General features: G+C 51.3%; 1 protein-coding gene across 4 annotated transcripts in view; it reads right to left on the bottom strand.

Annotated features, from left to right (window-relative positions):
• ABCC8 (ATP binding cassette subfamily C member 8) overlaps positions 1-27275 on the bottom strand; it is a 79184-nt gene that overhangs the window by 20033 nt on the left and 31876 nt on the right. For 3 of the 4 annotated variants that reach the window (XM_019975423.2, XM_070803583.1, XM_070803585.1), the window contains 11 exons: positions 27101-27235; positions 26617-26779; positions 17650-17690; positions 16327-16472; positions 13954-14059; positions 13699-13815; positions 13224-13299; positions 12379-12484; positions 3419-3454; positions 1630-1665; positions 813-911 (listed from right to left, as the gene is read on the bottom strand). In XM_019975423.2, the coding sequence (XP_019830982.2) occupies positions 813-911; positions 1630-1665; positions 3419-3454; positions 12379-12484; positions 13224-13299; positions 13699-13815; positions 13954-14059; positions 16327-16472; positions 17650-17690; positions 26617-26779; positions 27101-27235 (1061 nt within the window). The remainder of the gene's footprint in view (positions 1-812; positions 912-1629; positions 1666-3418; positions 3455-12378; positions 12485-13223; positions 13300-13698; positions 13816-13953; positions 14060-16326; positions 16473-17649; positions 17691-26616; positions 26780-27100; positions 27236-27275) is intronic. The other variant, XM_070803582.1, reaches the window with a different exon arrangement.

Raw genomic sequence — 27275 nt, 5'->3', positions numbered from 1 at the left:
TGACAAGAGAGGGCCTGTGGCCCCTGTACGGTGGGAAAAGCTAGAGCCAGAGCCCACGCTTGGGGCACTGCCAGGGAAAAATCACTGCTGGTTTGTTGAGGCAGTAAATGATGATGGCCGTTCAAATATTTGCCCAGCCTACTCCCCTCACACTTCCCTGGTCAGCTCTCAGTCTGGGTGGGTGCTAGCCAGAGTGCATGGAGGCATCAGAGTGTCTTGGTGACAGGTACTTGGGCGTTAGAAGATGGATTCGAAACCCATTTCTGTCACTTCCTGGCTGGGTGGTCTTGGGCAATTTACCTAACCGTCCTGAGTCGGTTTCCTCATCTATAAAATGGGGATAATAATAGTACCTGCCTACTGGGATTGGTGTGAGCATTAGAAGAAATCATGAATACCAAGAGCCTCTGGAAAGAGGTCCATGGATGTCAGTGGTCATTAGCCCTGGAGGGATCTGTGTGTGAGCTGCAGAGCTGGGGGCGGAGAATCACGAGAATGGAGAGGGCAGAGCGCTGGGGGAGCCTTTTCACCAACCTCAAGAGGGGGCACCAGTGTGCACACACCTCCCTCCCCTCCTACCCTCTCAACCATGGGAGCTGGACTGCCCCGACGTCCAGAACATCTGGATCATTTCCAGGTGGACCTTATGGAACAGGCTGGAATCCCGATCAGCAGGCTGGAGAGCAGGATGGCGGGGTGAGGGAGATGGATGGAGGAGCAGGCAGCTGGCTGTGCTTAGGGGCTGGGGAGGGAGACTAAAGCATGACCAATTTCTTCCCTCCCCCAGCTCCCTCCCTCTGGGAAGCTTTTACCGTTGCTTGTTGAAGGGACTCTCAAAGGTAATGTTCTCCTCCACGGTGGCATTTAGCAGCCACGGCTTCTGAGAAGCATAGGCCACTGGGCCTCTCTTCCTGGAAAAAGTAGGGCAGGAGGAGAGGAGGCATTCTCAGGGGGTCACTGTCAGAGGTGGTTATCAAGCTGACGGATAAAACTGGGACTAGGGGGTGGGGGCGCCGCGAAGATGAGGAGGTGCAGTTGGCTGAAATCTGCTCTGCGTGTGGCTCCTGGTGGCCTCTCCATTCCCCAAGGCCTGAGGCAGGCTTGGGTGCTGGGCCTTAGCTGACTGGGGGATATGGGACCTCAACCCCTCCCTGCTCTCCACCCCTCCCTGTCCCACCTCTGCAGTCTGTTCCCCTTCCCAGGTCTGCTCAGAGCCTGGGAGAAGCCAACTAAGTGAATACTTGAACCCTGATCTCCTCCTTCCTTGCGTAGCCCTCAAACCACTCAACTTTGATGTTAGCAGCTAACTCTCCAAATGGAAATTTTAAAAAGAGCACTGTTAAGGAAATCATGTTTACTGTGGTATGGTTTCTGAAGACAAAGAAAGAAAAAAAGGAAAAAGAAAAGGAGAAGATGACCACAGGGATAAAAACAATCTGGTGTGAAGGGCTTGATGCCTGGAAGCAGCAGTGGTCTCCCAGCCACCCTGTGAAGCAGAGCCCCCTCCCCGGCCTTCTCTGAGGCTGGGTTGGACCTGGGGAGCTGCCTTCCTGAACTCTGTGGCTCCTCAGGCCTCACAGCCCCTCTGAGGAAGTCTCCCCCAGGGGGCAGTGCTCGGGGTCACAGTACCTGACGTCAGCGTCGGCCACCGTCTCCCGCTCGGGGCTGCAGCAGGGAGGGAAAGACATACATTCAGGGTTCACCCACATGGACTGAGCACGCCATAGACATTCTCAGCTCCTTCAGACCCAGCACGAGGGCCTTGATGACCCCTGAGACGGAGTCTGCAGCCACAAATGCCACAGGTCCCCCTGGGGAGCCTCCACTGCCTGAATACAATCGGGGTGTGTGAAATTACAAGGGAGAGTGGAGCGAAGGCACGTTGGGCGTAGGCTCACGGTGGTGGGGGTCTTCCTACGTCAGGGGAGTCTGAGGCCCAACTCATGGGTCCTGCAGACCCAGCTTCTGAGCCAGGGCTCGGATGCACTGGCCAAGTTCATGGGCTGACACGGCTGCACAGACAGCTGGAGCAGGGAGTGCACTCTGACAGCAGCCAGCCCGGGTGGGACCATGGGTGCCTGCGAGTCTGGGGGTGGGAACCCACAGCTGATGCAACTCAGGGTGGCACCTGCAGGGCTGAGAAGCGCTCCAAGTGTGATTCCCAGAAGACAACCGTGGAGCCTAGGAGATTCACTCAGAGGGACAGGGTCAGCTGTGGTGGCCATGTGGCCTGGACGGACCCCAGCTGCTCCGGTGTCAAATATTCTGCCCTGTTGCTCTTGTCCACATGTTCACACTTGTCACATACCGTGAGGTCTGCTTTTTGGCTCAAGAGTTACGGTCACTATGGCTAGAGAGGCTGGGCTGTCATCAGGCCCTGGCACTTGGTGACAAGGTGGGAGAAACGGCAGAGAAAATGTGGGGATGTGAAACCTCTGTGGAGTTGGGGAGTGAAGGCCAGACACTTACACTGATTTACAAGGTCAAGTCAACCTTCCCAGTCCTGACTTCCCACCTCCTCCAGTGTGTCTCGATTGTCTTGAAAGAAGTGTGCTTAGGGAGGGTTTTGAAGGTCTTGCAGCCACATTAATCTATTTCACTTGGATGTTTTAGACAACCAGAACATAAAGCACATAGAACATAAAGCAACAGGCTGAATTTCCTGTCTGGCCTCGGGGATAACCACCTCCTCTCCTTATAGCTTTGTTTCTCAACTTTTTTTTTTGGATCACCACAGGGCCATTTTAGACGTATTTTTTCTAATTGTCCTTTCCCTGCCGCATTTATTTTCCAATTCAGTGGGTTTAAAAAAAAATTATATTCACAAGTTTGTGCAGCCACCACTGCTGTCTAAATCCGCAACATCTTCATCACCCCTGAAAGAAGCCATACCCATTAGCAGTCATCACCTTCCTCCCTTCCCACTAATCCGATTTCTGACTCTATCCTCTATGAAATTTTAAAACCACAGATCTACTGTATGTCTGCTTATATACTGTGGCCCTTTGGAGAGCCACAAAACATTGGAATATCTAAGTTTTTCCTCTCCAGTACCAGATTTTTCCCTCTTTGAGAATGCATGCCTCACGTGTTATAGGGCTTCATGTCTCTAAGTGTATGTGGACTATACAGCCCTGAATCTATCCTTAGCACCCCTCCCCGCCCCACACACCCTGCCTAGCCCCTCCCCCCCCCCCCATTTTTTTAAAACTACTTTCCTCCCCTGTATTCCCTCTTCTTCCTTTTTTAAAATTGGTCACACAGCGTGGCATTTGGGATCTTCGTTCCCTGATCAGGGGTTGAACCTGTGTTGCTTGCAGTGGAAGTGTGGAGTCTTAACCACTGAACCACCAGGGAATCCCCCCAAGCTCCTTCCCTTTATTGGGGACCCACTTCCAACCCAGTCCCAAGGCTGTACCTGGGGTCTTCTCCCGTCTCGCTGTCAGGAAGGCTGCTGGGGCACAAATGGGAAAAAACACCACCAGTTACTTCTCCCCTGCCCACCGCCTTTATTTAGATCACATTGTGTCTTTGGGGAGAAGCAACCTCCACAATCCCCACCCCTCCCACCCATCCCCAGTGTCCCCAAGTGGCTTCTCAACGTCTGTCCCTCCCACAGGCCCTGGATGGGCGTCCTCCAAGCAGCAAGGGCTTCATCAGTGCCCCTGGCACCACTCTCAGCAGCAGCGAGGCTGGCTTGGTGTCAGGACGGGCTTTTAGTTGGGAAAACTAAAGCTCAGAGGGGGAAAGTGACTTTCCAAAGGTCATAATCATTTCATACAGTGTTTTCAAACTGTGGATTGGGACCCAATATAGGGTCCGAAATAAGTAAACTGCAACTGCGCTAAAACAAACCAACATACAATTCCCCCACCCCAAAACCAGTTTGTACCACATGTGGTCAAGATGTGTATTCTTTGTGTAAAATTTTTTCTCGCCTATCAGTGCATAAATGTAGCAGACTGTGGTATAAAATGCATCTCATACTGTGAATTATAGTAAAAAATTTTTTTTGAAAAACACTGTGAAGTGACCTGAATTTTGGTGCCAACTTTGCTAGTGCTCTTTCTCTTGCCCCAGGCCACCTTCCAACCTTCCAGAAGCAACCTTCTGCCAATGAAGTGTGTACATCTGACATGCACATTTGGGGAAAATCAATCTGTTCTGTTTTCATGCAGATATTACTTTAATAAAACCAGCTAACATTTATTATAATCTTGACAAGCACAGTGATAAGCACTGCAATCAGTTCAGTTCAGTTGCTCAGTCGTGTCTGACTCTTTGTGACCCCATAGACTGCAGGACACCAGGCTTCCCTGGCCTTCACTATCTACCGGAGTTTAGCACTGCAATACTATTATCTATTTTAAAGTTCAAAAAAACCATATGGAAGAGGTCTCTTTATGGACAAGGAAAGTCTCTTTAAAGACAAGGAGATTTTTGAGAGTCTAAGTAACTTGTCCAAAGTCACACATCCAGCAAATAGCAGAGGAAATAGATTTGTCTGATTCCAAAGCTCCATGCTCTTAATGACTATGTTATATTGCCTCACTATGACTACCCAGGCCATAGCTCTGATAAATTTCTTGCAAGGAAAATCAGGATGGATAGAAACAGGGATGGGAAGAAGACAGATGAAATTCTCTTCTGTCCTCTGCTGAGGGGCAGAACTTAATTGAGACCTTGATGGGTATATAATCACCAACTCCCTATGATCTTATTCTTCAATCTTTATTAGTTTCACTTCATTCTCTCAACTCAACCTAACTCGTATTGCTTAATCATCAGATTGCTGTGATTTATGGACAAGCTGGTAACATGAAACAGATAAAAAACCCAAGCTTCCAAATTCTAACTCTGCTTCCACAGCCCAGAGAGGCTTATCTCTGCAGTCTTCTGCTTTGACTGCTTCCAGAGTTGCAAAGGCTGTTGTTTATCCAGAGGGAAGCACATCTGTGGCCTCCCCAAGGACCCCGGGACACAGGGCGCTCCTTCGGCTCTAACTCAGTTTGCATCATTATCTGGGCTGCTCAATTAGCCCTTATAATGGACTACTTTCCCCTCTAATAAGTCCCTGTGTAAGTCGTTTATCCCCAGTGGGATTTTAAGGCAGGAAGAGCATCTTTTTTAGCCCCCACAGGGCTTAGCATATGGGAGATCTGTTATAAATGGAGGTTGATAACAGACATCTTTAATTATTTGGGAGGAAGGAAGGGAGGGGGGCTGGCACTCAACGTGAGGCATTGTGTGCAGTTGTTTGTATCCATGGTTTCATCCTCACAACTCTATAAAGAGGTTTTCCATCTTACAGAAAAACCAAGGCTTAGAGTTTGCCTGATGTACCCAAAGGTCAGAGCTAGGGAGAAGGGAGCCTGTGGTGTGAATCCAGGTTCATCGTCTCCTCTTTCCAGCATAGTTCCAGCCTTTCTAGAATGAGCCTCCTTGTTGTATATGTATTTCTTAATCTGAAAAGTAAAGAAGGGTACACATGGCATGCGCTTCCTCCCATTGATTGCTGGGCTATTAAAGGAGTGTTCCTCCTCTGCCTGCACTTTTGGGACCAAACACTGAGCTAAGAAGATTATCTCTCCAGTTCTCTGACCCACCTCCTTCTCTGCAGCCAGCTGGGAGCTGGGTCCCTGAGTGCACACCAACCTGAATCATGGCCCAGAGCCTGCCCTCAAATGGCTCATGGACTGGCAGACTGAATCCCACACATACAGAAGTCAGAAAGCTATAGAGGCCAAAAGAAAAGTAGGAGCAAGAAACTGCTATAGAACTTTGGGAGAAAAGTATACAAACACATATGCAAACATGCAGAAAAAAGACTGGAAACTTCTGGGTGGTGGATATTGTATGTGTTCATATTAGGTGGTTTTTGCCCTCTTTACACTTGCTTCTTTTCTTATTCAATGTACATTCTTTTAGAATCAGAGAAAACTATACTTTTTTAAAAGATTTTTTTTTTTGATGTGGACTATTTTAAAGTCTTTTTTTGAATTTGTTACAATATTGCTTCTGTTTCATGTTTTGGCTTTTTGGCTGCGAGGCATGTGAGATCTTAGCTTCCTGACCAAGGATCAAAAGACCAAGGACCCCCTGCATTGGAAGGCAAAGTGTTAACTACTGGACCACCAGGTAAGTCCAAATGTATATTTACAAGTAGTTTGGAGGAGGAAGAAATCTGAGAAAGTGAGGACGGGCTCATAGAAGTTACAGGTGAATGGAACCTCAAAGAGAGAAGGATTGAGACTGGGAGTGGAAGGAGGGAATTCCGGGCTGGAGGAGGAGCTAGCACAAGTGCAGGCAGTGAGAGAAGCGGAAGGAACATGGGCTGGAAAGTCCGTATCTGAGGGGCTTCTCTACTCACTGGTTGTGAAATCTTAGGCAAGTCCCTTTACTTAGGTAGCCTTGTTTCCTTACCTATAAAATTGAGGTCATGGTAGGAACCTCACCGTGACACTGGGAGAATGTATTAACAGCACAGCTCAGAGTTGGTTGGAGGGAAAGATGAGGATGGGGTTTGAGAATGAGGGATGGAGTTAGGGGCGTGGGGAGACCATCCTTTCAGCTCAGTGTTTGGTTTCAAAGGTGCAGACAGAGGAGGAATCCAAAGGCCCCAACACTCATCTAAGACCCCCAACAATAAACACAGAGGAAAGCTGTGGGGACTGAGGTTGGAAGGGCAAATTAGGCCTTACAGGTCTCCACGGTCCATACATCCCGCCCCAGAGATACTTATTGCTGCTCTGAAATGTAACCTTTCACCCACAGTGCCCTTTCCAATTGAGGTCACTGGGTCCCAATGCCAAATCTCTGAGGGAGGAAAGGGTTTTTGCTATTGTTCAGATGAGGAAACTACAGCTCAGACCAGTGAAATAACCTGCTCAACGTCACACAGCTATTGAGAGGCAGAGTGAGAACGACAGCCAGAGATCATCCCGTTCTCAAGGCAGGCTTGTCACGTTCACACAGCGCCCCTTCTGTCTGCCCACCATCTCTCCACAACTGCCAAGGAAGCCTGGGGTGTCCTTGAGCTCCTGACCTAACTCCCCAAAGGCTCCAGGGACTGTATTAACAGATGGATCACAAGGCTATGCTGAGAGGAGCCTATTTTTTTTTGCATTTGGCCACACTCTACAGCATGTGGGATCTTAAGTTCCCTGACCAGGGATTGAACCCACACCCCCTGTATTGGAAGACAGAGTCTTAACCATTGGACCACCAGGGAAATCTAAGAGGAGCTGTTTTTCACCCCTGGGGAATCAGGCGTCTCAGGAAGCAGCCTTCACACCCAACCACCACAAGGCAGCAATGTTCTGAGAGTGTCTGAGAGAAAGCAGGGCCCGGGCCCACACCCTAGCGGGTGGCAGGAGCAGCAGGGAGCTCCAGTGAGGCCAGTTTGCAGTTCCTGGTGGGGAGCTGGGCTCTCACTCCTAAGTTTTTCTCGGATCCCTGCTTCCTGCTGGCTCCCGGGGGACATCTAAAATCAATCTACTGTGGACACTAATGGTTCTCTTTTTTTATTTCCAAGGAAAGAACTTCACTAGAGTATATCTGCTAATTTTGACCGCTTATCAGAATGTTTTTCTCTTAATGATCAAGGAAAGAGTTTGCAAATTCCAGGTTAATGGTGCATCAGAGCACAGAGCTGGGCTGGGGCAGGCGAGTATCATTAGAGAGAATTTTGAAAGCTGCACAGTTTTCCCAGAGACCTGGAGCCCAGCAGCTGATGTGTGGGATCTTCTCAGTGCAGCCACAGTAATTCTTCAGCCTGGAATTCAGGGCGTTACCCCTGGACTCCGGGTCCCCCACAGGCTTCTGTCCACCTAAGACTGGTGAGCCCCCTGAGGGTGGGGCCAGGTCTTCTCCTTTGTAGCCTACACAGAGTGGCTCACAAAATACATATCCCGTGTGGGCACCGCATTGGAATAACCCTCCAGCCCCACCTCCAAGGAGCCCAGTGTCCTGGGGGAGACAGACACACAAGCATGCGATATGAGGCCACACAAAGAGGATTTGTACATTCTAAATGTTGGTGGAAAAGTTGGGTGGTAGAATTATGGGTGAGGGAAACAGCCTGGGCCAAGGTGTGTGGGAAGGAGAGAGACATAAAGACGTATTTAATGGCAGTCTCCTAAAGGTCATAAACTGTTCCCAGTTCATTCATTTAGCAAAGGCACTGTAGATACAGAGAGACAAATAAGATATGATCTTTGTCCCCAGGGAGCTCACTGCAGTCTCTCCTGGGAGACAGGCTGGGGTATAATTAAAGAGCAATAGGGGAATTTTTTTCCTGGCATAGAAGTACATTGTCAAAGAATAATATTTACACTAATATTTATAGGGCACTTGGTATGTGCCAGGTTAAGCCTCACATTAACTCCGTGGGTAATAAGGGGAAACTGGTGCAGATGGGTCACAGAATTTCCCAGAGGATGGAGTCCAGATCTGAACTCGGGCAGCCTGCCTCCTGAACTTCTGATCCTATGTGCTCAGCAGTACTGCTCATCTTGTTCAGGGAAGGAATAAATGAATGGTGCACACACAAACCTGTATCCCAGAGCATTCTCTGTTGTGTGCCTCCTATTCCCCCAAATCTCTGCCTTGGGCCTCCTGGGACTCTTTCTGGCTGCCTGGTTACCAGGTCTCAGCCCTGGTATGGATTAAAAAATATATGGGAGCAACCTGGCATCGCCCTCACCTCTGGCTGCAAACAGGCAGGCCCTCGGGAGGGGCTGCTGGGTCAAACGCTATTTTGCTCTTGGTTCATTTTGCAAGTGCATCATCTCCCTGCAGACCTGGCGCCCAAGGTCTGAGGCATGGAGCTCCTGCAAGTAACGTAGAAGGGCCCTCAACAAACAGCCCGTACAATTAACTCACTGCCCAGCGTAGGTGGGCCAGGCAGAGCTGTGTACAAGCCAGGATTCTGAGAGCAGATGAAGCCAATGAGCCATGTCCGGCCAGCCTACTCCTTCCAGTTACTGTAATGAGCTCGGGGCTGGTCTCCCTTCCTGTGGCCTCTCTCTCTCCCATCCCTCATCCTGTATCATCAGTACCTTTCTTCTACAGCCTTCAGACTAAATCTTATTTCCTGGGCCTGGCACACAGGGTATCTGACCTCAGCTCAGCCTACATTTCAGTTCTGACCTTCACCAGCGCCCCTCACACCCACTGCTCCGGGCACCAGAACCACATCCTCTCACATCAGCATGCCTTTGCCCACCCTGATACTCCTGCCTGGAACATCTTCCCCTCCCACCCCTGCTTCTTCCATCTGATGAAGCCACAAGGGTCCCTCAAAACTCAGATACCATGTCCACATGAGTCTTTTCCCCTTGACCTCAGAGTTCACTCTTCCTCTGTGCTTGATGGTGGCACGAGGTGGCACCATGGCACTGGATATCTGTTCCCCTCCTTTGGAAGCAGGGCCACGTCTTCATGATCTTTGCATTCCTATTGCTGTGCCTGAGGTCTGGCGTATAGCAGGCACTCGATAAATATGTGGCGAGTAAATACACCAATGCAGAGAAACCAGAGCACAAGCTGAGTCATGAATGAATTCTCACAGCTTCTCAGGGTGGGCTGCAGGCTACCCTGACGTGCTCGCTATGCTTGGGAGGGAAACTGCCACAAAGTAGCTTCAGGAGACATGAGATCCTCCCTGAGCCTCAAACAGAACTAGGATGTAGGGCCCAAGCTGCCTGTTGAGGAGAGCGAGTGTCCATGCAGACAGAGCTGTGAGCAGCGATGTGGTGGTTCTGCTGGGGTCGGGGGGCAGGGTATCACAGCCATAGCGGCTGCTGGCCTTGAACGTCAGGCTGGCTGTTTCTTCATGTTGATCTCCAGCCCCTTCTCTCTCAGCACACAGTGGAAAGCACATGCACTTGAGCACTACTTAAGTGTACATTCCACTTCTGCCATTTAAGAGCTGGGTGGCTCAGGGCAACCTGCTTCACCTCAGTTTTCTCATCTGTTAAATGGGGATAATGAGAACGCCTGCCTCATAGAATTTGGTGAAGACTGACCAAGACAATGAAGTAAATAAAGTGCCTTACACAGTAATCTTGCACACAAAAGCCGCTCCAACTCCCTGGAGAGGACCCTGAACCCCCTGGGGCTGGTGCAGATTTTCTCATCTGTTAAATGGGGATAATGAGAACGCCTGCCTCATAGAGTTTGGTGAAGAGTGACCAAGACAATGAAGTAAATAAAGTACCTTACACAGTAATCTTGCACAAAAGAGCTGCTCTAACTCCCTGGAGAGACCCCCTGGGGCTGGGGCAGAGGCTTCCAAAGAGAAAGGAGGAGCAGTCAGACCCTGAGAGCTTGGAGAGGAGGTGGAGCTGAGGCTGAGGCCTCTGCAGAGGACAGAGAGGTCTGATGCTGGTGTGAAAGGGCACGCGAGGGTGAGCAGGGTGGGGAGGAGATGAAGGAAGTGGGACAAAGGGGACAGGCTCAGAGAGGGCTGAGCCAGATGCAGAAATGGGAATCCAGGAGTGACCCCAGTCTCTGAGCAGTGTAATCCCATCCAGGAAATCCCACCCTGCCCTGAGAGGATCCAGCTTGCCCTCTACATGGAAATTGGAGAATAATCTCTGGAGCTAAGACCCAAGGCACCCCAGCCCAAGGCAGCAGGCAGGCTTGAGGGAAAGAGTCCAGGCTTGGGACTCTGGTCCACATGCTGAGCATGTCACCCCACCTCGCTGTCCTCAGTTCCTACTTCTGTGAAATGGGATAATAGCACCCAGCCGGAGGATCCAATGAGCTCATGTGTGCAGTGCACCTAGCCAAGGGCCTGCGCAGAGCGGGTGCGCAGTGACTAGCAGTTGTTCTGTTCGGCTCACAGTTCACTGGGGTTTCCTGTCTTCCTGTCACAGATATACACAGGCAGCCAGTGGCAGGGCTCCTCTCTCCAAAGCCCTGAGAGGCAGTTGGCACCAGGCTCTGGCAATCCAATGCCTGGACCTTTCCAGTCAGGCTGTGTTGAGAAACACCTGAATAAGATGGGGAATGGAGGCAGAGACCCTGTGCCCCCAGACACAACATATTCCCAGTGGAATTAAGGTTCCTGAGTCTGAAGTTATAGGAAACCCAAGGAGCTCATTGCCAGCCCATAGCCCCGTTGAGGAAGGAAACTTGCCATTTGTTGGGTGCCCTGTTCAGGGGCATTTTGGAAAAGCAGGAGATGGGGGGGCCTGTCCCAAGGCCTCTCTCTCTCCTCAGTCTGCTCTCAAGTTGGTGAAAAAACCTGACATCTTGAATGCTAATTTGCCCCTAGAAATGATTGCTAGGGAAAGTCTGTCCTCTGTTGAATTGGTCTCGACTTTTATTCCTTAAACCTTGATCATATCCCTCTTTCTCTTGGATACTTGGGGGCAGGGAGGTGTTGGGGGGCAGAGGGTGGTGGACTCCAACCCAGGTTACATGTTGACTGCAGTAGCCGTGTTCTGCCCAGGTTTCTGAACAGTTTTCCCACCCTCTTCATTTCTTGGCTCTTCTTTTCTTACTTTTAAAAAAGCTTTTATCATTTATGTATCTTTAATCAACTAGTTTCAAGTGCTTTGGGGAAATAGATAGCCATAAATAATAGATTCATGATTGACTCAGGCTGGGGTTCGGCTCTTTAATTGAGACAGTGATCTTTGCCCAGAATCCCACATTTGCCTGATTTATCTCTGGTTCCTTGAAATACGCACTGACTGGTCTGTATCAGCTTTGCTGATAACCAAGCCAGAAACCAACGTTCATGTTATGGATCCCCGCAGTGGGGGGCAGTGCAGCCGAATGAACGTGGAGTTTGGAGTCAAACAGAACTGAGTTTGAATTCCAGCTTTGCCACTAATTGGGTAGGTGAATTAGGGCAAATCGTTTGGCCCTTCTGTCCAAAATGAGATCTGTTAACAGTACTCACCTTGCTGGTTTTCGTAAGAATTAAATGAAATAGTGTGTGCAGAGGACTTGGCAAAGTACCTGGCACATAGTGAAAGTGTTAGTCACTCAGTCGTGTCCGACTCTTTGTGACCCCAGGGACTGTAGCCCGCCAAGCTCCTCTGTCTATGGGATTTCCCAGGCAAGAATACTGGAGTGGGTTGCCATTTCCTTCTCCAGGGGATCTTCCCGACCCAGGGATCGAACCTAGGTGCCTGCATTGCAGGCAGATTCTTTGCCATCTGAGCCAGCAGGGAAGTCCTTGGCACATAGTGAGGGCTAATGCTAATGATGGTAACGAGAGTAACAAGTAACTGGTTTCACCGAGCGCTCATGGAACACACTCAATACACGCATGACGCACCCTGCACTGAGAACGGCTGCGAGGAGGGCTGCCCACCTGCCGCTGTCTTTCCACTGACTGATCCCGGAAGGTGCACACAGTACCTGTTCCAGAAGACAGCCCCCGAGAGCTTCTGCATCTCCCCCAGGGTGGCGAGGAGGAGCGAGGACTTGCCGCAGCCCACCTGCCCCACGATCATGGTCAGCTGACCTGCAGGTAGGGAGGGCAGCAGGGGGAGCGGAGGCCAGAGAGAGTCTGAACAACTACCACCCAGACAGACAGGCAGCAACCCAACTCTAGGGCCCCCACATGCTCTTCTCCTGTCTAGAATCCCCAGGGAGTCCTTTCCTCCTTTGAGCCTTTCCTTCTGGAAACCCACACCCTATCTCTGGCTCCCCATGTTCTTCTACTACTAATTCCCTGCCCTTTCCTGAGGGCCTACGTCTCTCTCCAGTGCTCTCCAGTGTGAGCTCAGTGCCTCTTGGTCCCCACAAAGGCCACCCTATCCTTCTCCTTCCCATGCTTTGCTCAAGCTGCTGCTTCTGCCCAACTGTCTACCCTGCTCACGGCCTGAAGGACCCTGCTCATTCTCGGAGTCCCCAGCTCTTTCACAATGCTTTCCCTGGCTACTGGGGATCACTTTTCCTTTTGTGAAGCACCCACTCTGTCTGCAACAGATGGTTTGACATCAAGACCCCGCTGTCCTGCCCTGTCCTTGCTGCTGCTCTCCCACCAAGCACCTGGACTCCCCGAGGAAGGAGCCCAGCCCCTCTCTAGACTTCGTACCCCAGAGCACCCACCAAGAGTGCACATACAGCAGCTGCTCAATTGGTCCTGATTTTTCTTTTTCTCTCCTTGTCATTCAGTGGAACATGGGGAGGGGGCACTTCAGACATGATTCTGAGGGGGACACCCCTAGACCATGATGGAGGTGTGAGCCGGGTCATACCTCGGGGGATGCGGATGGTGATGTTGGACAGTGTGGGGATTCCATCGGGTGTCCACGTGAAGAAGCCTCCAATGATCTTCATTAGGGGCACCCCACCGACCAGAAGAGAACAGAAAGGCAGCTGAGTTTGGTGTGAATAGTCTTGCCTCCCCTCCCCCATGAAAGCAAAAAAACAAAACAAAACACACACTGATTCCAGTCCACCTCCAAGGCAGGGGAGTTGGAGCATGGCCTTCTCATGCAGACCTCTACCTGAGGCACCCTCCCCAGAGGATGGCCACAGGTGCCCCCACTTGGTGGAGATTGAAGCACTGGCCCTGGTCTCAGGGCTCCTATGGACACTACAGGCAGGCAGGGTGACCTCCATCCAGGGCAGAGGGCTCAGGACCCAGGTGTCTGATCCTTCAGACATTGTGCTCCCTTGTGGAGATGGTGCTGGGTGGCCGGGCATGGAGGTGCAGGGTCTAGGACTCACCTGGACACAGCAGTTGTCAGCATCCCCATCTGTGCCAGGGGCCAGGCTCTGCAGTGGGTTCGTGAGGCCCCGACAATCCTCCCGGGCTGGACGCTTGCGGTTCACAACCTTGAGGGGCTGGAGTTTATTAGAGGAGGTGAGGGCCCAGGGGCTGGGAGCTGTGCAAGGAAGCTGAGGCAGGACAACAGCAGGGCTCGAGCTGTAGGCGTTAGAGAAATACACCGGAGTTGGGGTGCAGGGCAGGGGGGCACTCACCACCGTCTGGTACTTGCTGGCTTGGCCTTGGGGCGCGGGTTCTCGCGGAGCACACTGCTCCTCACGGATCTCTGCGCTGGACAGGAACTCGCTGAGCTTTTGCACGCTGCAGAGGAAGCGCAGACACCCCTCACCCTGCCGGGGGGGCAGAGAGGAGGGGAGAGGGAGGAGGGTGAGGCCTGAGAGAGCAGTTCTGAAAAGACTTCAGGTTCCAGCTGTGGCCCCCACAAAGCCCACACAGGAAGGGACAGACCAGAGCCATTCTGTGGGGGCAATAGGAGTTACTAGGGTTATTAGTGTTGACTAGTCAGCTGGAGTAGGTTAGGGCATGGATTAGGAGGGACTGACTAGTTTTAGGGTTAGTTTAAAGTTAGTTGGTTAGTCTGGTTATTAGACTGAAGGATAGTTGGTGTTGGGCTTTATGGGAGTTCTGATAGGTTAGTTAGGATTAGGATTGGCTATTAACCATTGAGTTGGGGCTTCCCTGGTGGCTCAGACAGTAAAGAATCTGCTTGCAATGCAAGAAACCCATGTTCAATCCTGGGATCAGGAAGATCCACTGGAGAAGGGAATGGCTAACCACTCCAGTACCCTTTCCTGGAGAATTCCATGGACAGAGGAGCCTGGCAGGCTACAGACCATGGGGTCACAAAGAGTCAGACATGACATGACATCACTACTAACTACACAGCGGACACTGTTAAATGGTTTATAAGCACATAATTGAATCCCCATTAAATAATTTGATCTTGCTGGGGGAGGTGTGGAAGAAGTATTATTCCCAACTCAAGGAGGAAAAGGCTATTCTCCACCCCAAGCATTTCCTTATGAACTCAGAGGAGGTTCCAGAATCTTCACTTGATTCATTCTCTCTTATCCCTAGGGGTGGGCAAGGTGTCTGGGGAATCTTGAGAATTGTTCATACAATCCCACCTTTTGCTAAAATTTCCAACAGCCTGGGGCCACCCCACCCCTATCTCTGTTCTGAGCACACAGTCTCTCCCCATACAAGGAGCAGACTGCCAGCCTCTGCCTGCTTCTCCTTCTGTCCCCATTCCAACACAGCTTGGTGGGGTGGTGCGGGGGCAAGGAGTGGGAGATGGAGCTGACTTAGGGTAAAGCTTCAGGCTGTGTTATGTTCCCACTTTCAGCCCAGAGTCTGGTCTCCTTCTTTAAAAAGGCTGTAGCTATCCTGAGGTGAGATGAGGAGTATTTATATAGAAATGCTTCTGGGTCAGGCAAGAGATTCCCCATAGCTGTAACACCTCTGAATATATGGGTTCTACACAGAATCATCGGCTGGGGTAGGGGTGGGGGAGGAGGGTTGATCATTAGTTGTTTCACAATGTCACTAAAAGTGAGTCAACACAGTTGATCCTGGAAATGGGAGCTAATCCCTTTCCAGCCAGCTACTCCCTAGTGAGATTCTCCTACGACCACAGCTCTGCTGTGTTATGCCCCTCCATCCTTGACCCTCTTTCCATCAGCTACTTCATTCCAACAGCCACCCCTCCTGCCAGCTGCCTCGGACCTGCCAGGGTTCAGGAGAGGGATGTCACTTCCCACAAGGCTGGAGGGGTTTGAGTACAGAGGACGTTTGTTCCTGTCTGGTCCCACTGGTGATAAGGAAGGACATAGCCAGCTCTCCCCAGAGGCACGCCTGCCCGTTGCTTTCACAAAGCTAGTTCAGCGGCTTCGGGAGATCTTCACACTCCAGCTGTGGCATTCCCCAGCTAGAGCCTCAGCCTTTTACCTCCAGGCTTTCACTCCCAAGAAGGTGATGCCTCTGGGAGAGTGGCAGAGTCACCACTGGGCTCTTGAGCCCTGAAGTGGGGCCTCCCAGAGTGCAGGCCAGGGGGTGCAGGTGCTTGGGGAAAGCCTCTTCACCGACCGGGACTGTGAAGGTGCTGAGTCCCGTGGAGAGACCGCGGGTGTTCAGCTTGGGGAAGACAAGGATTTCAGGGATGCCTTCTAACATCTGCGGGGCTGTCATCATGTGGGAGAGGGATGATGTTCATTCTGAGTGGCTCTGGAAGGCAGAACTTGGAGCAATGGTTAGAATTTATGAGGATATACCAAGTTCGGCTCAAAGTCGATTTTTTTTTTTTTTTTATGAAGTTGTCTTGAAGGTGACATTGAGTTCCCTCTCCTTGGAGGACATAAGAAATTTGGCTAGTCCTTCTCAGGGATGGTGTAGAGGGGAGCTACACATGGACTATGTCCCTCTGACCAACCACAACCAGCTTCAGCAAAGCCCACATCAACGGGCAGGCGTATCCCGGGACCAAACAGCTATGGTTGCTGTGGTCGCCAGAGCGAGCCTGGGCCCGACACATGAGCAGCCTGTCGCCCTGGCCGGACCCCTCCTCTCACCTGACCAGAGCCTTGACGGTGGACCGGACCACGCTGGACAGCAGGAACAGCGGTGTGACCAGGATGTGGAAGAGGGAGAGGGAGGCGAAGGCCACTGAGGGGGAGAAGTCGGCCTCTCTGAAGAAGCTGACGTGGCCCACGAAGGTCTGTGGACAGAGGCACAAATGAGACAGAGCAGAGCGGGATTCAGGGCACGGGCCCCTCCCACACTGGCGGGCCTCAGTCTCCGGGGAAGGAAACCAGAAGCGGGGAGCAAGGGATCCAGGGGAACTTCTGGTTGGAGATGCTGTCATCCTCAGAGTCATCTCATGGAACCATCCCTCCTGGCCCTGCCTCCTTCATTCCAGGAACACCAGGAGCCCTCAGGTTAGGTCAGCTCTGCCCACTCTCAGACAACAGTCCTCAGCCGGAAAATGTAAACATGCTATTTACAAAACCACCTCCTCAGCTGTGCCCCCCAGCCTCCGGCTACCTGGCTTGGCTCGGTAGCCTCTGTTACCCACAGTTCCCCAAGAGCCAGGCCGGGAACCAGCCCAATAAGTCATGTTGAAAGTGAATTCCCAAGCGTGACTGACAGGCTGTGAACTTGACACAGTTCAGGGACTCCGGCCCCGGGGGAAAGAAATGCATCTCTTTAAAGAACTGCAGCAGTCACAGAAGTCAAGGATGGGAGTCCTGAGAGAAGGGGCTGTGGGCGTGTGGCCTTTTTGGAGGGGTGTGCTGCTGGCCCCCACTACTCAGCTCCCACACAGCTTTGGCCAAAATTGCTTTAGAAAACCACCACTGTGATATTTAATGACACAGAGAATTGTTCATGTCATAGTCTTAAATTTTAAAAAGGTTGCAAAACTGCGTGTGAAGCACAATCCTATTTTTGTAAAAATGCTGTATTCTGTGACTCAAGAAAAGACTGGAAAGAAACACATTGAAGTTGTTGCCAGTGGGATTATGGGTGAATTAAGTTCTCTTTGCCTTTTCCCTTCTGAATTCCCCAACGTTTCTACAAAAACGTGTCTCACTTTTATAATGAAGAAGTTTGATGGCACTTTTTAAAAGAAAGTTTAATTGATCTCGAGACTAAGCATCAGGTCTTCCAGGCTGGAAGGCAGAGGTCTTGTCTGCCTGGATGGGGTGTGGAGAAGCGACCAGCTCCATATACAGACAGACTTGCCATCCGTGACCCTGTTCTCAGTGCCCCTGCTGAACCTAGCTCCTGAAGCCCCTGTACAGAAAGGCCAAACCCTGGGATTCTCTCTCTCCAGAAATCCCCACTGCCCCCAACCAACCCCCCAACAATGGGAGACGGAGAAAGGATCCACTTACGATGAGGACAGCTGCAATGGGGATGGCCGTGTTCATGAAAACTGCGGAGGAAGCACAGAGGGAGTTTAGCAGGATGAAGAAGACAGCTGGAGGTGAAGCTGCCCAGGCTGGACTGGAGGCAGGGCAGCCTCTGGGGTCCTTGCCCAGCCTGCAGGGTAGAGCTGGGACAGAAATCTTAGCCCTGTGGCACCTCCAGCTCCTTACCATGTGTCCTCAAGATGCTTATCCCCTGTCCTTGAGTCATAAAAGCCTCTAAAGAAAGGCTGAAATGCTCTTACTCTGCTCCATGTAGACAGTGTGAAGAAAGCCCTACAAGAAAATGGCAGGGGGAAGGATTGGAGAGTTGGCAGCTGGTGGTCAAACATGAGGTCAGCAGCATGTGTTTCTGGGGCCACCGAGTTGCTTCTCCTTCCTCTGTCTCTGGTCCCTGAATTTCCCTGGACTGAGGCTTACAGGATTCCTAATCTCCCAAGGCTCTTAGAACTTCCCTGGTGGCTCAGATGGTAAGGAATCTGCCTGCAATGTGAGAGACCTGGGTACAATCCCCGGGTCAGGAAGACCCCCTGGAGGAAGAAATGGCAACCCACTGCAGTATTCTTGCTTGGAGAATCCTCATGGACAAAGAAGCCTGATGGGCTACCGTCCACGGGGTCGCAAAGTGTCAGACACGACTGAGCAACTAACACTTTCACTCTTGCATGGCTCTTAGGAAGGGTTTCAAACTCATTCACACTGAGGTATTAGTGACTGAGGACAGCTCGAAGCAGGGACTGCCTTAGCTCTAAGGCTGGGAGTCCATGCATAGGTGGGGCAGTAGGTTTCCTGCAATGGAAGCCCCTTCTTTGTTCTGTCTACAGAGCAGTCCTCAGACTCTTCACAGGGACCCCAAAGAGCAAAGAGATCTGGACTTAAAGTCAGAGAAGGGTGGAGTCCTCATTTTTTCTAACCTGTGTAATCCTGGGCTGATCATTTACCTCCCTGGACCTCAGTTTCTTTCCCCTGAGTTTTGTTAACTTGTACCGACTTGTTCCCACACTCAGGCGCTCTCCTCGGTGAGAGCAGGTAATGTAGGGAAGGGACTCCATGAAGCCTTAGTGCTACCTAAGTACTACACCTCCTGGGCGGCTAGCTTAGCCCTGCTCCTCTGGACCAACCTGTGAGATGCCGGAGGCAGCCCTGACCCCTGGCCCAAACTTCCGGAGAGAGCACCCCTCCTGGAGTAAGAGATGCCCATTCTAGCTGCCACCATCCCACCACCTCCCCCTTCCTTCCTGAAGCCTCTTCTAGACCAGCCAAGAGTCTGGTTCTACAATTAGCCAGATGAAAGCAGAAGGGGCCAGGAGCCAGAGGCCAAGGGCTCAGCCTGTGCACATGGCCCCTGTTCAATGAATGGTGAAGCGTCTGACACTGAAAAATTCCAGACGTTCAACACCATTCCAAGAAGCTGACTGTCTAGTTACTCCAAGAGTCCAGCACCAGCGAGAACATCCACTGTGTGTGTTGGAGATGCGGAACCCCAAGAGAGAGGAAGAACATGGTCCCTGTCCTCATGAGGCTCCCAGTCTGCGGAAGGAGGTAAGGAACTATGCTCCCAGGAGGCACCTTATAGGATGGGAGACAGCCCCTGTGGGGCTCTCAAGCAAATAGGAAAGACACTGTTCCCATCTTTGGGGAATTCCTGATCTATGGGCCCTGCCATTGGAGGGCTCCCTGTCTCATGGAGAAGATATGACTGGAGCCCTTGGGGCACTGCCAATCTCTTTGACCACAGGGCTTTTTATCAACACTAATATCATACATGACGGTGCTTTGACTGCTCTTCCTGGATGAAGGCTCCATGGTCTCCTGGTGCCCACCACAATGCCACAGCCCTCCCTCATGGCCCTCTTACACTGCAGGGGGCAGGATATAAGCAGTATTGGTTTTCCCACAGCACAGGGAACCCAGATCTGGCATACAGGACACAGCATGGCCATCACTGGCTGGGGAGAGGGAGGGAGAGGACGATGCCCATCAGGCCTGGGCCCTTGACCATCACCACACAGCTCGAAAGACAGGTAGCCTCACCCTCGGAGCTCCCTCAGGGCAGATGGCACCTTCTGTTCCTCTCCTGCCCATCCTGTCAACAGGAACTTGTGCACCCCACCCCTGCCCCAGGCCAAGACCCCTCCCACACATGCGGGGGCTCAACTCCCAGCTAAAGAACAGACCAGGAAGTTAGATTATAAACCGGTAGGACTCGCTCAGAAAGCAATCTGGTGCTTCGGAGCTAGAGCTGCACAGAAGTTCAGACCTTCTGATCCTGTAATCTCTCTCCTGGGAATTTATCCTGAATAATCACTCAAGAGAAGCACAAAGCTCTCAGTAAGACGGTGTTAGCCGCAGCACTATCTGTCACAGCAAAATGAAAACCGCAACCACAGCAAAGAAGCACTGAAACGAAGTAAACTGGAAACATCTAACGGGAGCGGCTGTTTTAGTAAACAATGGACGGCAACTCCAGGCAGACTTTACAGTCAGGAGACGTGTGATACTTGACATTTTGTTCTACTCCGTGTTTTCCTTGGTCGTGATTTTTTCATTTATATATTTTTTTCTATTTTATTGTCTTCATTCTTGTAGCTGCCTGAACTCCTTTGAGGAATGAGACGAGCTACACATAAATCTGAAAAGGAGCATTCCAAAGCTGATGCAGCAACACGGAGAACACAAGTGATATATAATTAACTTCTATCAGTTTTGGCTATTGTATGGAGATGCTAAAAATGAAAATTTTATTTTCCATTGTCCTCATTCTCTTTTGGAAGGATGGCCTTTTTACAGGGAGCTCTGGGTCACTTTCAGGGGTGGGGGTTGGGTGAATAGACTTGCCAGCTGCAAGATCAGCCCCTTAGGACCTGGGGTGAACACAGCTGGAACTGGGGGTGTCAGTGCCGGAGACTGGGAGGTGTTAGCCGCAGGCGTGCTACAAGGTCTGGCTTCTCTCTGCACTCAGCAGACCCCCCTGTGCCTGGGATGAAGGTATGGTGGGGTGGGGTGGGAAGGGAGCTGGGCATCCCTTCAAGTGGTCATGGCTTGAAGACCTGAGGCCTTGCCTCCATTTCCCTGAACCACATAAGGGCCTATAGGAGGAGTGGGAAGTAAGACCAAGGGTAGATTTCTCTCCAACTTTGGCATGGGGTAGGCTGACTCACTTTGATGTGATCTAGGAAAAAATTAAAAAAAGAAAAACATGACAGTGCTCAAACCTTGAACGTTGGGGAGCAGGAAATACTGTTAAATAACACGAAGTGAAAGCAGAAGATTACGAAACGAGGTGTGAGTGTGATGCTGTTATGGAAAAGTTTAGTTGTGTGTAGGCAGGCCTGAAAGGCCACCTTCAAAAGGGAAAGCCTTTCTGTAACAGCGCAGAGTTAAGGACAGATATTGTTTGAATAACCCCCTCCTCCTTTAAGAAATATTCATTCAGAAATTGAGGGTCTCCTCTGTTCCAGGCACTACATTCCAGGCAACCAACACAACCCCTCACTACTGAGGGGTACAGTAGTGAACAATGGTGTCGCCCCTCAAACAAAATAACACATCCCCTGAACACAAAGCAGGGCTCAGATAGCCCGCTCCCTGCCGGCTTTGGTCAAGGAATGCTGCCCGGCCCGCGGGTGCCAGCCCCCACACTGTAATAACAGCAGCTTTTCATCTCCAAAGCACTGATAAATATTTCAGAAGCCACGCGTCGGGGAGGCACAGTGAGCCATTTGTGCCTCTGGTTAAGTTCACCGCCTCTCCCCAGGCCCAGGGGAGAAGCTGCCGGCTCACAGTGAGGCAGGCCGCACCTGCAAGAGCGCTATTCAGTCTGAAGTCAAGAGAGGGAAGGAAAGCAGGTTCACGGTGTGTCCGGCGCTGGAGGTGGTGGAAGTGAGGCGGGAGGCTCACAGCCAGCTGAGCCCTGCCTCCAGCTCCCCAGACACCGCCCCCCGGCCATCCAGTGGCCCCCTCCCCAGGCAGGCCAGGATGTGCATCAGCAGCCCACTGCGGCTGCACCAGCTGGCGGGAGGAAGAGCAGATGCTGAAGAAGTCCCGAGAAGCTGGAGAAGTCTGGAGGTCACCTTGTCCCCAGACACGGGCTGTCTTCAGTCAGGGCCTCCACCCAGGGGGAAAGAGGGAGCTTAAGACTCACCAAGAATAGCCAGGCCCTGGGTTTCCAGGAGGGGCAGGTGCTGGGTGCTCTGTGAATGGCAGAGCTGGGTTTGGCGGGGACGGGGGGTTGTTTTTTGTTTTTCAGGACAAAGTATGAGGCCAGTCACATTTATCCAAAGTGAACCACCTGAATGTGGTTCCGACCCGAGCGGGAAGAGGGAAGGTCCCTGACCACAGAACACTGGAAAAGACGGCAAGCCCCTTTCCTTTAAACTCCTTCAATGCCTCCCTGCCTCAGGGGGAAACCCAACGCACAAGATGCAGCACCATCTGTGGGAATGAAATAAAAGAGGCCAGGGCCAGGTGTGCACCATGAAAGCAAACCCGGGGGATTTAGAACTGACCACAGGCATGGCCCCTGTTCACGTCATGGTCTCCCACAAGACGCGGAGGGCAAAGGCCACGCAGCCTCCTCTCCAATGCCCAGGGCCTCAGTAGAGTCTGGCAAAGAGAGAAGGCTCTGGAATGAGTGCTGCATGAAGGACAGAATGAACGGGCAGCATGTCGGCTGGGTGATGGGTAGGGCCTGGGACCCTTCTGTCACCTCTGCAGAGCTTGTCCTCCAATGCATGGCTGGACTGGACACCTAGGGCTATGTGGGTGCTGCAAGAAAAGAAGGGTGGGACTGACTTCTAAGAGGAAGCACAGCACTCACCCCTGCTTTTCCTCACTTGGTCTTCTTACTAAAACCTGGCCTGTGCCAGCTGCAGCCAAACCTCCTCCTGCATGAAGCTTTGTGCGCACTCCCTGCCCATGTGGGCTTCCTTCTTCTCTATTCTCTGCCATTTATTGGCTGAGGACCTCAGAGAGTCCGTTCCCTTCCCTGAGCCTCAGTCTTTCCTGCTGTAAAATGGGACAACAGGGGCACACAGCTCACAGAGTCGTGAGGGTTAGTGCGGCCAGTGCAGAGCAGGTCCTGTGGTTGAGAACTCCCAGCCACACTGTCTCATGTACGTGAGCGCTGACTTCTCAGCAGAGTATAAACTCCATGAGAATAGCAGCACATCTTTTGCCCTTTTGGGTGATTAACACAGGGCAGGGCTCGCTCAGTGCCATCTGAGTAACTCACATCTGTTTTTCTTTAAGAGGAAATACCCATTCTGGATTTTGATAGCAGGGAAACTGGACTCATTTCCTTTTCACCCCCTTGTGCTGACCTGCCCTGCACCAGCTCAGGGGTCCACACACAGGAGATCTCAGTGATGCTGACACTGAGACCATCAGATAGAGTGTCACAGGTAACCTTGTCTGCCTGACAGTCTGACTGGCTGGTGTATGATGACCAGACTGAAAACCCCGCAGGCCGCACCACCGATGGGCCCCATCAGGACACGTGACTCCAGGGCTCCACTGCGGCACCAGGACCCCATGGTTGGTGCCAGAAGGGAGGATGAAAGATGCCCCATTACCTCAAGCCTAATCACCTGTGTCCTAATTCCAGGTGACAGAGAGCAGAAGGCAGGAAGTCCAGGAGGACGTAAGTGAAAACACACTCAAAGCTAATAACTGCAGCCTGGCAGGGCCTCTAACCTGTCTCTCCCCATCCCACCATCAACCAACACAGAGAAACCCATCCCAGGAAAGGTGAACACCCAGCGAGCAGCACTTGGCTTTCCAAGCTCTCTCTCTCCGAGGGCTTTTCCTGTTCCCCTCTCTGCCTTCTTCCATGGACCAGCCTCGGCTGCTCTGTTTATCTTTCTAGGTCACCAAGTACTGGACAGGTTAGGGGCCCTGGGCACACCCCTGCATGGCTCCAGAGCCCCTGACTCCTTCCAGAGTCATCTCAGCTCTGGACAACAAGCAGTCTCCTTGCCCTAGGTCCTCCTTCCCCAAACCCTTCACAAAGCTATGGCTTGTTGTCTGGGGGCCCATAGGACAAAAAGAATTTATTAGACAGGCTTCATTGGGCTAGCCCGGAAACCTAGGCATCTTATAATGCTGTTTACATAGGAAGCCATGTCCCAGCAGGCTGTAGTTCAGATCGCAGGAAATGAGCATACATTTCCTAGATGCAAAGGAGCTCCCACATGCCCCCGTCTATATGGTCCAAGGCTGCCTCTACCTTGCTGCCAGGAATCTTGGGGACTTGGTGCCCCCAATTTCCTTTCTGCTTCCCTTCTCTCTCTCCCACTGTAGCAACGGTGAGCCTGCCCCACTCCACCCTGCCACATTCTTGTTGGAGGGAGAAGCCCTCCCCTACCTCAACAGCTGTTCCTCCTGATGGGGTGTCTGGAAGCCAAGTGTCTGTAACTCACGGAGGTGAACATAGTGTGGGGTTACTGTTACCACAACCAGACCCAGGGGTAGGCAGAGCTGACAGACAGGCTGAAGAAGGCCTGGGGTTGTGGACACTGGTTTCCCTGAGCTCCCCAGAGGCTCCTTCCCAATTTCTCCTGTTCTATCAAGTGCTCACAAGAGTCCCTTGGATGGCAAGGAGATCCAGCCAATCCATCCTAAAGGAAATCAGTCCTGATTATTCACTGGAAGGACTAATGCTAAAGCTGAAACTCCAAAACTCTGGCCACCTGATGAGAAGAACTGACTTATTGGAAAAGACCCTGATGCTGGGAAAGATTGAAGGCAGGAGAAGAAGGGGACAACAGAGGATGAGATGGCTGGATGGCATCACCGACTCAATGGACATGAGTTTGAGTAAGCTCTGGGAGCTGGTGATGGACAGGGAAGCCTAGTGGGCTGCAGTCCATGGGGTCACAAAGAGTTGAACACAACTGAGTGAATGAACCAAACTGATCAAGTGCTCAGTCTAGGAGGAGGCCACAGGGTCATGGCAGAGGAACCTGGAGTGTCTCAGTGAGGAGTCCAGGAAGCCTGCGATGCTCATCACTCCATTCTGTGAAAATCAGCTCTTAGCAGGATTTCCTGCAGAAAGATGCCATGGCTGGTGCCATGATGGTGGATGGGCTGGTCACTGCTGCATGGACCAGGATACCATCTGTCCTGTGCTGTCTGGCCAGACACAAGGAGGTGCTCAGTGCAAGCCCTGCCCTGTGAGAACCTTCAGGTTGAATGCAGGCCACTTTGCCCCGCCAGACCCTCTCTCTAGGCAGTGGACTGCCAGGAACACACAGATGACCCGAATCCCATCTCATTCCCCCGTGCCTCTCTGGGAAACACAGTCAGTGCACCCTCCACTGCTACCCACTGCTGGCACACCCACACGTATGTCTCTTCCTGGCGCATCAAGAGAGCCAGCTTCAGCTGGCGGAGGGGGTGGTAGTGTCTCTCTCTCCTAATTCCCTTCGTTTCCCATTCCCATCAAAGCCCATTCTAGGTTGCTTTTCTTCCATTCAGAGACCACAGCCTGAAAATGGTGTTCCATTGTGTCCTAAGTTTTCTTCACCTCATTTAGGTTCTCAGCTCTGAGAGTCTCAGAGATTCCAGAGAATCTAGTCTGAGCTATGCTATTAACCTAGAAGTGACCTCAGGGAGATACCCACTCTGGGCCTCAATTTCCCATCTGTAAAATGGTTCTCCTAACTTGCAAAAACATTTCCCATTTACTTATCCCTGCCACATTCTGTGTAATTTCCACAGATATATCTTTTTATTCAAAAATCCCCTCTTCGGCTATGTGAATTCATTTAACCTGTACACTGAGTTCTTGCCCTTTTATTTTTTCTCTTTGGGGGCTTCCCCTCAGCCCTTCCTACAAAAATGGCTCTTAAACTGGGCAGATCAGGGAATCGGTATGGGGTCTTCTAGCTGCTAAATATCTACATCCTGATTATGGACTTGGGCAGTAACTGCAAAGCGGTGAGTCCATGGAGCCACTAGACCAACTGTGGAGATAAACTCAGGCCAGGACTCGATCCACGGCCTGACCTCTATATGCTCACTCTGACCAGGAAGCCATCTGAATTCAAGAACTGAATTTCTAATTTTGAGAAGTTCTTTTGGCTTTCTTTTCGCTGTTTTGCCTTGTGCCCTCCTTTAGCTCTTTAGTTATTTTAACACGTATATTTTATTATCTCTTTCAAACTATTCTATCATCTCTAAGTATTGAAGAACTAATTCTATTTTTTGCATTTGCTGACTTTCACTCTGATGGTGCATCTTTTCTGGTGGATTTTAATTTCTTAATTATTAGCTCATTATTTAACATGAATGTTTGCCACTGGAGTCCTATGTTCTCTGGAAAACGGTTTTAATATGTGTATCTTCTGGGACCATAAGAGTTTAATGCTTTTTGTTTTTTTTTTTCTCTATTTTCTGGATTTGGGCTTCCCAAACCACTTGACTAATGTAAATTCAGTATCTATACCTGTAAGTACCTCAAGTTTGAGCTTTTGTTCTTTAAAGAGAAAACTTCTCACTCCTCTGGCCCCAGGGAGACAAAAGCTTCCTTGTAGCTTCCTTAGGGCAGTGGCAGCTCAGCCTGACTTATTGAAGAGAAGTCCTCACACTTGGGAGAATTCAAAACTGCTGTTTTTTATTCATTTACTGATGCCTCTCAATAACACATCAGCTTAGTAAGACATCAAAGACCACATCTGTCTTTCTCATCACTGTCTCTTGAGGGCCAGCCCAGTGTCCTGCACGTGGCAGGCTCTCAATACAGTTGCTGGATCAATGGCTGAGAACACTGCTTTCTGGCAGCTCTAAGAGACAGTTTGATCATCCCTGGATGGGATGGTCCCAAAGTCTCCTGCTTTTGCACCCCTACTTCCTCCTCCAGCCCCGACACCCTATCCTGGCATGTAGGCAGCAGTACACAGTGCTGGCTGGTTGGTGGAGGCGGCGGGTACTCACTGGAGATGGAGGTGCAGATGGCGAAGGCCCTGAGGCTGGTCATCTCCTTCTTGCGGGTCATCTCAACCCGCGTGCGGAAGATGTTCTCCCAGGCATACAGCTTGAGCAGCTTGATGCCACGGAGCATCTCGTTGGTCTGCTTCAGCCTCTCATTGGAGTACTCCTGCCAGAAGTCCCCAAGTCAGAGGAGGGTTTCCTTTGCCCCCATCCCACCCAAGAGGAAGAAGCTGAGTCAATGCCCTTGCCGTTTTACAGATGATGCCCAGCTTCTGTCCCCACAGGAATGTCCCTGCATTAACCCTATTTCACAAAGAAACTGAAGTCTGGACAGCTGACGTGACCTGTTTAAGGTCAGTCACAGTGTGGATGTGTGAGGGGCTGTTTGGTGGCACCCGGGGGAAGAGTGAGGAGACCCACCAATACGAGGGGAGATGAGTTGGGGAAGGATGGGGAGAGGGGCCACATGCACACTGTGGATTCTTACCAGTGTGCTTCGCTGGGCCTGGGAGAGCTTGGTGGCCACGAAGTACTGGACAGGGGCCAGTACAATGATGACAGCCGCTCCAATTAAGGCACTGATCCCGAGGATGTAGTAAAGGAGAATCACACCCACGATGATCTGAGGGAGGGTTGTGGAGATGAGTTCCCTTTGACCTGGG

The sequence above is a fragment of the Bos indicus genome, chromosome 15 (assembly GCF_029378745.1).
Source record: "Bos indicus isolate NIAB-ARS_2022 breed Sahiwal x Tharparkar chromosome 15, NIAB-ARS_B.indTharparkar_mat_pri_1.0, whole genome shotgun sequence".
Classification (NCBI taxonomy): Eukaryota; Metazoa; Chordata; class Mammalia; order Artiodactyla; family Bovidae; genus Bos; species Bos indicus.
The sequence above is the reverse complement of the archived record's forward strand: the minus strand, read 5'-3'. Positions and strand labels throughout refer to the sequence as shown.